Source organism: Colletotrichum godetiae (assembly GCF_030913485.1).
Source record: "Colletotrichum godetiae strain CBS 193.32 chromosome Unknown BDP55scaffold_11, whole genome shotgun sequence".
Taxonomy (NCBI): domain Eukaryota; kingdom Fungi; phylum Ascomycota; class Sordariomycetes; order Glomerellales; family Glomerellaceae; genus Colletotrichum; species Colletotrichum godetiae.
Window position 1 is genome coordinate 471,511 of NW_026851259.1, and position 11,595 is coordinate 483,105.

Below are 11,595 nucleotides of genomic sequence, written 5' to 3' on the forward strand. Positions count from 1 at the left end.
CACCGGCGCAGTGCAATGCAATTGTACCCGAGATGCAGGCCAGCCAAGCCATCCCCTTTAATTCGCTAAGACAAGAACGGAGGAAGAGAAAAAAAAAAGGGCACGTGAAGACCAACGCCGAGATGTTCTCCTACTCCGTCACAAGATGAGGGTAAGGTTGAGGTAAGGTTCCGTTGCTAGTTGGGTGTGACGTGAACCAGGAGATATAATCGGAAGAGAAGCCAAGTCATCATGCGGTGCGCAGAACGATGCGATGCCTTGTATTCTGGAAGCTTGAGGTTGCCTCATCTCCTAGGAGTGGCTATGGGCGCAGGCAGTCAGTCTTTAGATCCTCGTGTCCCATTCTCAGAAATGAGACTTACCGTTGACCATCTGTCTCTGTTTGCCCAGCCAGCTCTTGGGTGCCTCGTTCCGCCTTTGCAAAACGACGTGATTGCTCTGGATACGGCTAGTAAGATCGTACCATGCCGTCGCAATAAGCGCGTTCTCGCGTTGGAGGTTCTTGATAATCTGATCGCTCGCAGCCTATATATGTCGAGTTTATCAGCCAACCCGGTTTATCTCCATCATCACAACCAAGACGGGATCATGATGATTAAGCTCAGCATGGTGTGACCAGGGTCATTGCGACAGGATAGCAACGTACCTTCTGGGCCGCGGCAGCTTCTCCGCCTTCAGCCGCCTTGAGCTTGCGCTGCAAGTCATACTTATCTTGCTCGGACTTCTCCAGTTGCTGAAAAGATAAGAACCGTTAGCCATCAATTCCTCATCTCATGAACGCCAGAAAACAAGGCCATCAAGTCGGCTACTTTGATCGCCTGAAGACCTTCTTCCACCAGCTCACTCTCGGTCTAAGGATCAAGGGCGTGTTTGGTGTTTGGGGAAGCAGGTCGAGATGAGGTTGGCATGTAGGGACTAAAATCCGAGCATTCGGTCGGCTATCATATAACACGGCTCCGGACGGAGTACGGGGAATCTTGGGCGCACCGGCTTCGGCATTACGATGTTGTAGGGCTAGGGCGTTCGCAAGAGATCTGAGGGAACTCACCGATTGGCGCTCCTTGAGTCTGACGCGCAGTTTGTCAACCTTCTCCTGAAGCTTCTGAGCGGCCTCAGTGGGCTCAGCACCCGTGCCATCCTTGGCCTCGTCAAGGTCCTTTCGAAGCTTGTCTTTCTCAAGCAGGGCGTTGATAAGCGAGCTGCGCTGTTCTTCGAGGTCAGTACCGAGGTTTTTGAGCTGTTGGCGTGCTGCCTCGAGTTCTTCGCGGATTGAACCGGAGATGAGTTGGTCAGTAGACTTGAGTTCATCGAGAGCATCAACGCTATCCTTTGCCACGGCTGAGAGATCGGTCCTTGCGCTGAGGAGTTCGCGATCCTTGTCAGAGAGCTGAGCTTGGATCTCGCTGTTCTTCCTCCTCTCGCTATCAAGTTCATGGGCCTTTTGAGCAAGTTGGATCCTCAGGTTGGCTAGCACCTCGCTGTGATGAAAGTCTTGGGTTAGCACTTTGCCCACGCCTAGTCGCATAGCTGTATCAACGATTTCAACTAACTTTTCGCCACTGCTCTCGATCAGAGCGCTGATTTGGGCCTCCGCAATCTGGTGCTTTTCGAACGTGTCGTTGTAAGTTCCCTGGATACGTTCGCGTTGCCTGCGCTCCTCCTCTAGCTCTTGACGCAATCGGGCGTTTTCTGGCCCAGATCCCATACCGCTACGAAGCAGGTTGTTCTCTGCCTTGAGGCGAGAAACCTCGAGTCCAAGATTAGGGGGCGCGGCGCTGCTGACACCCTCAAGCTCCTGCTCGAGACTGAAGCCCGCAGTACCAGCGTCGGGAGACAAAGCACCCGGGGATCCCGAGTTGATCTGTTCCTGCAACTCGGAGATTAGGTGCTCATCAGAGAGACGCTGAGCATCGAGCGTTGCAAGACGAGCTCTCAGCTGCATAGTGTCATCGTGAAGAGCCCTACGCTGAGCATCCAACTCAACATACTGCAGCTCGTAATCTCTGAGCTTTGAGGCGTACTGCTCGTTAGTCTGCTCCAAGGCTTGATTTCTCTTCAGAACCTTTTCGTACTCAATCAGATCGCGCTGCATCTGCTCCTTTTCGTAGAGCAAGTTATCCATCTCTTTTGACAACGTGGACTGTGCCTCGAGCTTTTGCTTGTACCGTTCAACCATGTTGGCTTTACGGGACAGTTCCTCATTCTTGAACCGCAACTCCTTGACCTCATCGTCAAGGGTCTCAAGTTTCTGCGTCTTGGCCTTTAGTGCCGAGACTTCGCTCGTCAACCGCTCCTTGGCGATGCGATCGTCTTCAGCCTGCGCCTCCTGGTTGGCAATGAGCTCGTCCTGCTCGCGCAGCTTCAGTTCAAGCGACCTGATGACCTCCTTGCCGGCACCGTCTTGGGCATCGTGGAACGCCTCTAGCTCCCTGCCCTTGCGAACAACCTCCTCTTTCAAATCGTCGTAACTTTCCTGTAGGTGGCCCAAGCGCGTTTCCATATCCGCGAGCAGCTTTCCCTTCTTGTCTAGGTCAGAGCGGAGGCGTATGTTGTCGGCTTCCATTGCGAGATCGACATCGTGGCTTTCGTTCCCAAGCTCGGAGGTTTCTTCTACGTCCGCCGCCTCGGCATCGTTGATGGCTGTACTCATGTCCTGCGTGACCCGCTGAAGCTGCATGAGGACCGTCTTGTCGGAGATATCCTGGGTGATACGGGTAACCCATCGCTCGTTGTTGCTACCAAGCATTGCAACAGCAAACAGCACGGCAATAAGCTGAGTAGAGCATTGCGTTAGCTTGGACTTTCGCACCCGGCGCCCGGAATTTGGGCCGCTGGGTTGGACATGGATGGTTGCATACCTTACTGATAGCCTCCGGCTGCGCTTCTCTCGCCCTGGGTCTGATATCGGCAAGCTTGGTCTGTCCAATAAGCCCCGGGCACTCGCGATACACTAGCCTCTGGATGCCCTTGTAGACATCGTATAGCTCGCCCTCGGTGGTGTTAGAGTCGAAGGAGGGGTCGAGTGCTTGAAGGACCTTGGACAAGAGGTGGCCGTCCAGGAAGTCTGATATTGAGTCGGCTTGTCTATCCAGGGGAAATGTGTTTGCCTGTGCAGGAAGCATTAAGTCAGCATAATGTTGGAACTGCGTAGCGGTCTGTGACAACACTGGGGAAAGGGAAGTGACCCATCGGCGGGACACAAGGGGGAAGATGTATCTGGAGGGGAGCGCAAAGCACGGCGACTTACCCATTGCACCAGCGCGGCCTGCGCGCTTCCTGAGTACGGCATGATGCCTATTCTTTCGTGTCGTAACCCTCGTCTTCTTCGTGGTCGTGGTCGTCTTTCGTCGTAGTTTCGTGGATGTTTCTAGGCTAGTGAGGTATCTCGAGGTAAAGTACCTTATGGTTTGGAGCTGGAGCACGTGGGAAAAGGCGAAAGGGCTCCCGCGCGGTTCCACAACGTTTTGCGGTCGTGTTCGTGCTTGTTGCAAGTCAAAGCGGGCAGGGGAAATGTGGTTCCATGGGCCCGGGAAGCTCTCATCGCAAAGGGGGCTTTTCGGCTAGGGGTGGAGGGACTGGGAGCGGTTGACGGGATATTAAAGGTTCAGGTCGGAGTTGGTGAGAAATAGCCACCGCCGGCCGAGGGAAGGGCGGTGTAAAGGGAAATATGAGGGAGAATGAGAACAGAGCCTTGCTTACGCACAGTCGTATGAGACAAGGACAGCAGCAGCAGCAAAATTTAAAAAAACAAAAGAGGGATGTGTCTCTTGTTCGCGGGTGCTTGTCGTCCCAAAAAGCCAAAAAAGACAGGCGCATTGTTCACGTCCGGTGTCCGCTCCCTCCTGTCGAACCCACACTCAATCTTGCATGACCTGCATCAAGCTCCTCCCTTATCGATTGCCAGAGGCAGCTAGGCCCTAGGGAACTCTTAGCGCGTGTTGCGCAACTACCGCCATCCATCCGTCAGCTTATTATCAGAAGACAGAGGTGTACCTGAGCTTGCCTAGAGGTATTAGTCCCTTTCTAAGCCGGCACGTTAGTGACAAGTGCACAGCGAAAAGATACAATCCTCCTGTCCGTTTCTATTAAGGTACCTCCCGCCCCCAAGCCCGAAACTCCAAGTGACGCGAAGCGGGACGGACTGCCAGGGGTTGACCCGATGTTACAGTGGGGCAGTCCCTCTGCCTTCGATTCTTCAAGTCTTTGACACTGGGCTCTTCAAGGCTTGGTGACAGCACCGTTTTTCTTTGGCGGCAAGGCGGGAGGGAGCATGGCTGAGAAGCCACACACTTTTTTCTTTTTGGCTTTCAGGAACCGATTCCTGTGATGAAAGGTTCCTTGAGACCAAGTCCAATGTGACAAAGCCAGGTTGAAGAACAATGACACTGTCCCCGTGGTCACCGAAAACCTCGGATTGTCGTTCAAAATGAACATCAGTTGAAAGCGCTTTTCCATCAATCACCACCTCACCGAACACTGTTCAAACTGCACTATATTCGTAGTCATAAGCACAGACTCCGAGTCATCTTCTCGGATGGTCCTAGGTCATTACTCGACCACCAAACACCCTCCTGATGGCAAAATCCCCCTTCGCAGTCGGAAGATGAAGAACCTACAGCACGGATACGGGTGCCGTAACGTTGGACGATGTTGCCATCCCGTCGATAAGGTATGAACTTCTCCACGAAAGCTCAAGTTGGTCGTCCATCGTAGGGTTGCAACCGATTCGCCTTGGACCCTTCTCCACGATTCCGTGCTGAACCAAAGAGCACTATTACTCCGTACTCCGTATATACCCAAGGTATGCAGGCACTCAGGCTGAAGGATTCCCTCTTCAGCCCCCCTTCAGGTCTCTCGCCCGCCGGTGACAGACTGCCTGCCTGCATCATCTTCAGCGCCTGATGGCTTTTCCAAAGTCTCCCCCCACATTGCGCTTTGACACGTCTGTGAGTGTGAGATTGCCAGGTGCTTTTTCTGCCCAACCCAATTGGAGCATTACGCGAGGTATCAGAAACACCGGGCTTTTATCCAGTGAGGGGACCGCCGACTCATCGTACAATAGGAGGGTTGCTGCAGCAGGCTGCGTCACTGCAATCAAGCACCTGTAGCGTATAACACTCTAGACAAGTCCTCGAGACGTCAAGTAATCTTGTGCCTCTCAGCGACGTATTGTATTGTATCCCTGGTTCAAGAAAAGCTGAATCAGCATCCTTGGCCGGCAGTGGAGAAGCTAGAAGACGCAGAAATCCGCTTTTGATCTGCACATCTGCTTTCCGTGCCGCACATGAATCCCCCACTCATCAGGTACATCGCCTTGGGGATTGGTCCTCGAAGGTAAAAAGGGTTCCCGCAAGGCTTAGATCTTTCGTCGACGTTGTGTTGTAAATGTCAGCCGCATCAGGAACCTGACTTGCATCACTATGGAACGCCACGACGTCAACACTGTGCGAAGTAAAGCTGCCGTCAGTTGCGAAGGATTCCCGGAAACGTAGCAGGACGGACAGTCGAGGTAAACATAAGAGTGTAGGTATGCTATAATTTTGATTTTTGGTCTTGTTTTGGCGTCAAGCAGGAATGAACCAGATGTGGTCCAAGCCTCGCCGTAGCCGTACATAAAAAGATGCCACTGAGGCACTTTCTCATCGATGAAACTCCCGACTCCGTAGTGATAATTCGTCTATGACGGCAATGGTAAATTATGAGTGCCTCCTCGCTTGTCCCTGTCGCAGCCGCCGGGAAAGGCGGCGGATATCATTGTCCTCGTGACCTAGTCCAGCCAAAGTCCCTTTTCGCACATTGTTGTATCTTTCACCGGATGCATGCTTCGCAAATTGCCTGTCGCCAGTTGTGCCGACCGATGAACAACTTGGTTCGATAATGAGGCGTCCATCTATACGGAGTTGGTGACAGTGTGGTCCTCTTCGATTGTGAGGCTTTCACTGAAGGCTTGAACGGATTCGAGGACCTTGGCGGGTGTGACGGCGGCGAATCCCCTGATATTTGTTAGCTGAAATTCGGGAGCCTCAAACCGATGCAAAAGGAATGTCTCACCTAATCAGAGAATAGGTGTGGGTGATCTGGCCACCGGCATCGATGATGGATTGTTTTGCCTTCTGGATGATATCGTCACCGACGGAATCGGAATTGGCCCAGACGATGACGGACTTCATCTGGTCGACGGCGAGAACACCGGGGACGATAGACAGAGCAGCGACGAGGAAGGTGGAGGGTCTCATGGTTGCGGAGTGTGATGGAGGTCGTTGGAAAGGGGGAGAGCGAATTTCTCTGCGGTCGCGGATGTTGATGCGGGTCAGTACTGAGAGTCTGTTTTATGGCGATCGATTCAAGTCGAAGATGAGGGTAGTGGCGGAGTTGCGAGGTAGGTAGAGTGATTGACGAATGCGCCCAAGGGTCTGGTGGGGAGTTTGCGGTTATTTAATCGTTGCTGGCGAGTCACTGGAGAAAGTTGCTGGAGACTCGCGGATTGGTGAAGAACGGGTGGATGCAGGGAGGAGGTTCAGCAAGTTGGACGTGGACGGACAGCGGACTGGGCCTTGATGGATATCGAATGGATGTTTGGGTTCCCCTTTGTCATGGCAGGGTAACTGACCAGTGACCACTTATTACACAGTAATGGATGGGGACCACAGCGCGGAAGGTAGCTGGGATGGGCAATCACCAGCCGAACCTTAGTTGACCACCTGCCCAGTAGGGAGCGCCGTCACCCGCGGTGGTCCCCCTCAAAAGTAGTGGAGGTGTTCTGTTGGCAAAGGGTTCCCAAAAGAGACCTGTTTGTCACTCTTTGCGTCCAGTTTGCCAGGTTCCAGCCAGTAGCATACGTCAGTTCTATGCGTCTAGAATGGTGTGGGAACCGGCAATGATGGGACAACCTGGTGGCGCTAGTAAGCAGTACCTGTGCACATGTGCAACCTATTTTTTTCTTCGCCAGCACGCCAGCATTTCCGTCCGACTCTCAAGTACCCAACCCATACCTAGCTACAGTCTGCAGCACATCAACTGTACCGAGTGGCAAGAGTCTTGGTAGCGGCCTCAAACTGGTGACATGCAACAAAAGTCCCACTTTGCTGTTTCCTCCGCCTCCGGTCAACCGTCACGGGTGCTCCCCATCGTCCCCGTCAGGACTCGGCCTTCCCTGTGAGGAAGGTCACCAGCGGGACTATGGCGACATCAACCAATATCGGGCTCCGATACTCCGTACACATTCACCAACTCATCGGTGCCAACGTGCCACTTTGTAGCAATTTGATTATGTAGAACTTCCAGGTGTAACCACTGCCTTCGATTGCGCTATCAACCGCTTGGTGCACCCGCAACTCCCGCTGCAGATCGGTGACATCGATGCAGGTTGTGGGCAAGCATGTCTACCGTCTCCCATCACCAGCCGGCTCATGTGTATGACTTCATCCGGCTCCTCCGACGATGGAACTCGAGGAGTTAGCTTGATCTTCAGCTTATAATTCTTTACCATGTGAACATCGTCGGTCGCCCTACGAAAGCTTGAACAGGAACGTTGAGCTAACTTAAAGATGCTATTAACTACTATGAGCATCCAGTGCTAACCTGTTGGTGGGGTGCTGGCCCCCAATGTGATCCTCAACGCCGATGCATAAACCACCAAACAACGAAACTCCGGTCCCCAAACATGCAAAGGAACAATGCTGGTGTAATACAGAGGCCCCGGGTGATGCGTCAGGTAAAGTAGAAAGGACAAACAGAAACAAATGTCGGTCACCGAGTTGCCTCTACCCCTTCGCACTTCCCGCCGCGCTGTCATTCTCGCCCCAGATATCCTTAGTCTCCTGTTCGACAGCCCGCATCGCAACAGCAACGTGTTCAAGTTTGGCAACGACGTCAAGGACACCTTTGTTGACCCGTTGGAAGTACCGATCGTTGGCCTCGCGCCTCTTTCGTGCGAGCAAAATGTCCACCTCCGTCTCCTGCTCGAGCTTCGCACCGAGTCGCTCCGTGCCCCCGCTGCTACCTGGTCGCCCGTTGTTGCTTCCCGTGCTCCGCGGTCCCTCGTTGCCATCTGGCGCCACGCCCGTCTCCCCGAGCACTGCGCTCTTGAGGTTGCGGACCTCCTCCCCGGCTGCCGACGTGTTGGAGCGCTGGCCCGTCATCTCGATGGCCTCATCAGCCTCACTTCGTGCCCACGCCTGTGCCAGGTCGATCTGTGCTGTCCTCAACTCCTCCAGCTTGCGATCGTGATCGGGACCAAACACGTGAGTTCCACCTGACGCTGAAAGCTCGACCTCCTCGAGCGTCGCCTGCATCTCGGCCCATAATGCGTCGGTCCTGTCACTGCTGCGAGTACTATCGGCGGTCTTGAGATTCCGGACAGGGCGCGCGACGGATGGCGCGACTACCGAGCCGGTATGAAGAGATCCATTGCGTTGCAGGTTCATGGCCTGTTGAGGGAGAGGTGTGACGCCAGCGGATGAGGTCGCTGGCGCTCCAGGCGCAAGTATACCCGGTAGTGAGGCATGAGAGGCGGCGGGAGATGGGTGAAGGAATAGGGACGGCGGAGGGTCGCGCTGTTTTCCTTTGCTCTTGGCTGATTGAGACATGCCTACATTTTGTGTGTCGTCGTGAACATTCCAAGCTCGGGACTTGGCGTCTGAGACAGCTTCTCTTGAACTTGAAGGCATCTGATAGGATTGGTTGGATATTAGTCGAGGGAAGTTGCGGACCTTGGGGGGGGCACCCCTGGCTAAGACGGTACGGTCAGCGAGCGTGGGGTTCAAGCTCCGTGTGGGCCAAAGTGGTTGAAAGCGAAACCCGGCCGTGGTTGGGTGAACCTGCCCCACTCTTTGACTTTCAGATCCGGCCTTCTTCCGGCTCCTCAGGCAAAGGGGGGGAAAAGCACGAGCCATTATCACGTGATTGAAAATCACGCTCCTCCCACCGAAGGGCACAAACCCTCTGTGTGCCGAAAAAGCTGTCGTCGGACAAATCTGAGGATACCACTTTTCGCGACGAAGCAGTCAGGCACTATCACCACCACCAAGTCAATTCCCGCGATAACCCCAACACATCGGTACGTTTGCGCTATCCCATCCAAAATCTCCAACCCATCGACGACGAATTCCCCGAGAAATTTTTCAACAATCTCGACGAAAAACCCGAACGCCACCATACACAAAATACCCCTCTTGGAACTTTTTTGAACTGACGATAGTCTCAACCAGCCAACATGCCTCGTGGACTCAATGCGGCGCGCAAGCTGCGCATGAACCGTAAGGACCAGAAGTGGGCCGATCTCGGATACAAGAAGCGTGCCCTCGGTACCGCTTTCAAGTCCTCCCCCTTCGGTGGTTCCTCCCACGCCAAGGGCATCGTCCTCGAGAAGGTCGGTGTCGAGGCCAAGCAGCCCAACTCCGCTATCCGAAAGTGCGTTCGTGTTCAGTTGATCAAGAACGGCAAGAAGGTCACTGCTTTCGGTACGATGCCACCCCTCCCGAATGATCCCCCCTTACGAATTCTCGACTCCGAAACAAGAGAATAGAAATATCGGTCTAGAACAGACCATGCGGCGAAGGAATCGAAGTTGCTAACAAGGATACTTTTAGTCCCCAACGACGGTTGCTTGAACTTCGTCGACGAGAACGACGAGGTCCTCCTGGCCGGTTTTGGTCGCAAGGGCAAGGCCAAGGGTGATATCCCCGGTGTCCGTTTCAAGGTCGTCAAGGTCTCTGGTGTCGGTCTGCTCGCTCTGTGGAAGGAGAAGAAGGAGAAGCCCAGATCCTAAACGGGGAGGCTTTTTCGAATCGCGCGAAGCATGGGAAGGACAGTGGAAGAAAATTCGGCACTCGGAGTTTTACGCTTGCATTGGCATCAATGGGTTATGGTCCTGATACTGCGGGTAGACTTTGGTCGATGAAATAAAACATCATGAAAGTCAAAACCTGAACATGCGGCTATTCACATCACACATTACACAACGGGGTTTATCGGGGGTGGCTGTGAAAGAACAAAATCAAGAATCAGGGAATTGTTGATTCTACGTGCTATGAAATTTACAGATGATGTTGGTACAATTCCTCTCTTCTGGCATCTATACGCCCTTGTTGATACACCCTTTTTGAAGTTTACTCCAACTGCTTCTGACTGGCAGCATCCTTGTTTCCATCTTCTTGGATATATCTTACAGTATAATCAGCTGCCAGACCCAAGCTGATGACGCCACCAGTGATCCAGCAACCATTAATGAACCACCACCAGCAGTCCTTGACGCTCTTCAGGTTGACCCGCTTGATCATGACACCGAGTGTCACCGCCGCTCCACCGACGCTACCGATGAAGAAGGCCGGACCCGCACCAGCTGCGAACCCAGCAGCGCCCAAAAGACTCAGCTGAACCGCAGCCAGACCCGTCAAGACTTGCTTGGTCTCGGCATCGTGCTTGAGAGCGATACTCTTGATGCCTGCCTTGACGTCATCCTTGATGTCCATGTGGGCGTAGATCATGTCGTACAGAATCGTCCAGGCGACGTTTGATGTGTACAGGAGCCCGGCAGCTGTCAACGCCGCGCTGTTGGACAACAAGTCGATGCCGAGAGCTGGGAAGCCCATCATCGCGCCCCAGGAGAAGGTGAGACCCAGTACGGCTTGAGGGTAGTAGGTGACCCGCTTCGCCAGGGGGTAGGAGGCCACGAAGAGCAGACTCGGAATGCCGTAGAAGAGGCAGGACGTGGGGAACTGGACCAAGATGCCCAGTCCGGCGAGGAGCTGGGCGCCAGTGAAGGCGAGGCCTTTGAAAGGTGTGATGGCGCCTCGCGCGATGGGTCGGAATTTCGTTCTCGTGACGTGCGGGTCGAGGTTACGATCCCACAGGTCGTTGATGCTGCAGCCCGCGCCTCGCATGATGAGAGCTCCCGAGAAGAAGAGAAGCGAAGTGCCGATGACAGAGGCTGGAGATGCCATGGGCATAGCCATAGGTGCGGCCATCAGAGTTGAGAAGAGACAAGGGAAGAAGAGGTAGTAAGTGCCTGCCGGCTTATCGATGCGGGTAAGCTCCGCGTATGGGACCCATGATGCGGGTAAGTAAGAAATGATGCCGGTCTTGGGCGGCGAGTAAACGGCTTCAGGTGATGCTGGCTCGGGAGTATCTGGGGCGATAGCTGTTGTGAGGCGTTTCGTTGAAGTGTGGAGAGCTGTGTGCTGGTGTTGAGCTGAGCTCCAAAGAACAAGATGGGTGCTAGGCTTGCGGTGTGCCTGTAAAACAAATCGAGACGGGGCTGTCGCTGAGAGAAATCTCGTCGTTCCAGGCGAGGGATTGCATGCCGCCTTCAAGGGGCCTCTTAGTAGGTTGAGTTGTCTCATTTCGTGTCCCTGTCACGATGTTAGTATAAGTGGCATATTGACGAATTGAGGGCATGTATAGAAATCGATAAGTTGGTCGCAGGAACACAAGAGAGGATTTGCAAAAGTAATTCGACTTTCAAAAACCAGTATTGACAATATGAAAAACATTGAAATATTGAGCTTAGTATCCATATAAAATGTGAAGCTGTTCGGCTGTGGTGTGCAAGGGTGCCAGCTCCCTCAACTTTGCTCACCAAGAGTACGGATACCT

The 11,595-nt window shown here is 53.6% G+C and overlaps 5 protein-coding genes across 5 annotated transcripts; 1 reads left to right on the forward strand and 4 right to left on the reverse strand.

Moving 5' to 3' along the window:
- Window positions 1-168: 168 nt before the first annotated feature.
- BDP55DRAFT_48041 (uncharacterized protein) lies at window positions 169-3,413 on the reverse strand. The gene is made up of 7 exons (XM_060567631.1): window positions 3,248-3,413; window positions 2,859-3,107; window positions 1,551-2,773; window positions 1,049-1,478; window positions 647-733; window positions 363-525; window positions 169-301 (listed from the first exon to the last, which is right to left on the reverse strand). Exons 1-7 carry the CDS (start codon window positions 3,287-3,289, stop codon window positions 285-287), a joined length of 2,211 nt encoding a protein of 736 aa, XP_060432242.1. The 5' UTR covers window positions 3,290-3,413; the 3' UTR covers window positions 169-284.
- A 2,477-nt stretch (window positions 3,414-5,890) lies between these two features.
- Window positions 5,891-6,236, reverse strand: BDP55DRAFT_726441 (uncharacterized protein; the record flags this gene model as incomplete). The annotated part of the gene is made up of 2 exons (XM_060579151.1): window positions 5,891-5,993; window positions 6,052-6,236. 2 exons carry the CDS (start codon window positions 6,234-6,236, stop codon window positions 5,891-5,893), a joined length of 288 nt encoding a protein of 95 aa, XP_060432243.1.
- A 1,527-nt stretch (window positions 6,237-7,763) lies between these two features.
- On the reverse strand, window positions 7,764-8,669 carry BDP55DRAFT_547409 (uncharacterized protein; the record flags this gene model as incomplete). Its single annotated transcript, XM_060568738.1, has 1 exon — window positions 7,764-8,669. One exon carries the CDS (start codon window positions 8,667-8,669, stop codon window positions 7,764-7,766), a length of 906 nt encoding a protein of 301 aa, XP_060432244.1.
- A 308-nt stretch (window positions 8,670-8,977) lies between these two features.
- On the forward strand, window positions 8,978-9,811 carry BDP55DRAFT_656275 (40S ribosomal protein S23). The gene has a single exon (XM_060574369.1). It carries the CDS (start codon window positions 9,215-9,217, stop codon window positions 9,524-9,526), a length of 312 nt encoding a protein of 103 aa, XP_060432245.1. The 5' UTR covers window positions 8,978-9,214; the 3' UTR covers window positions 9,527-9,811.
- Window positions 9,812-10,109: 298 nt separating this feature from the next.
- BDP55DRAFT_692219 (4-hydroxybenzoate polyprenyl transferase) lies at window positions 10,110-11,397 on the reverse strand (the record flags this gene model as incomplete). The annotated part of the gene is made up of 2 exons (XM_060577081.1): window positions 10,110-11,191; window positions 11,244-11,397. The coding sequence occupies 2 exons, from the start codon at window positions 11,395-11,397 to the stop codon at window positions 10,110-10,112; spliced, it is 1,236 nt and encodes a 411-aa protein (XP_060432246.1).
- Window positions 11,398-11,595: the final 198 nt, after the last annotated feature.

Excerpts from the sequence above, each read along its gene's own strand:
- BDP55DRAFT_48041 (XM_060567631.1), bottom strand. The coding sequence starts at position 3,289 with ATGCCGTACTCAGGAAGCGCGCAGGCCGCGCTGGTGCAATGG. Across the intron at positions 1,479-1,550 it reads ATCGAGAGCAGTGGCGAAAA|CGAGGTGCTAGCCAACCTGA; the intron begins GTTAGTTGAAAT and ends CTTTCATCACAG. Across the intron at positions 526-646 it reads AAGCTGCCGCGGCCCAGAAG|GCTGCGAGCGATCAGATTAT; the intron begins GTACGTTGCTAT and ends CGACATATATAG.
- BDP55DRAFT_656275 (XM_060574369.1), top strand. The coding sequence starts at position 9,215 with ATGCCTCGTGGACTCAATGCGGCGCGCAAGCTGCGCATGAACCGTAAG.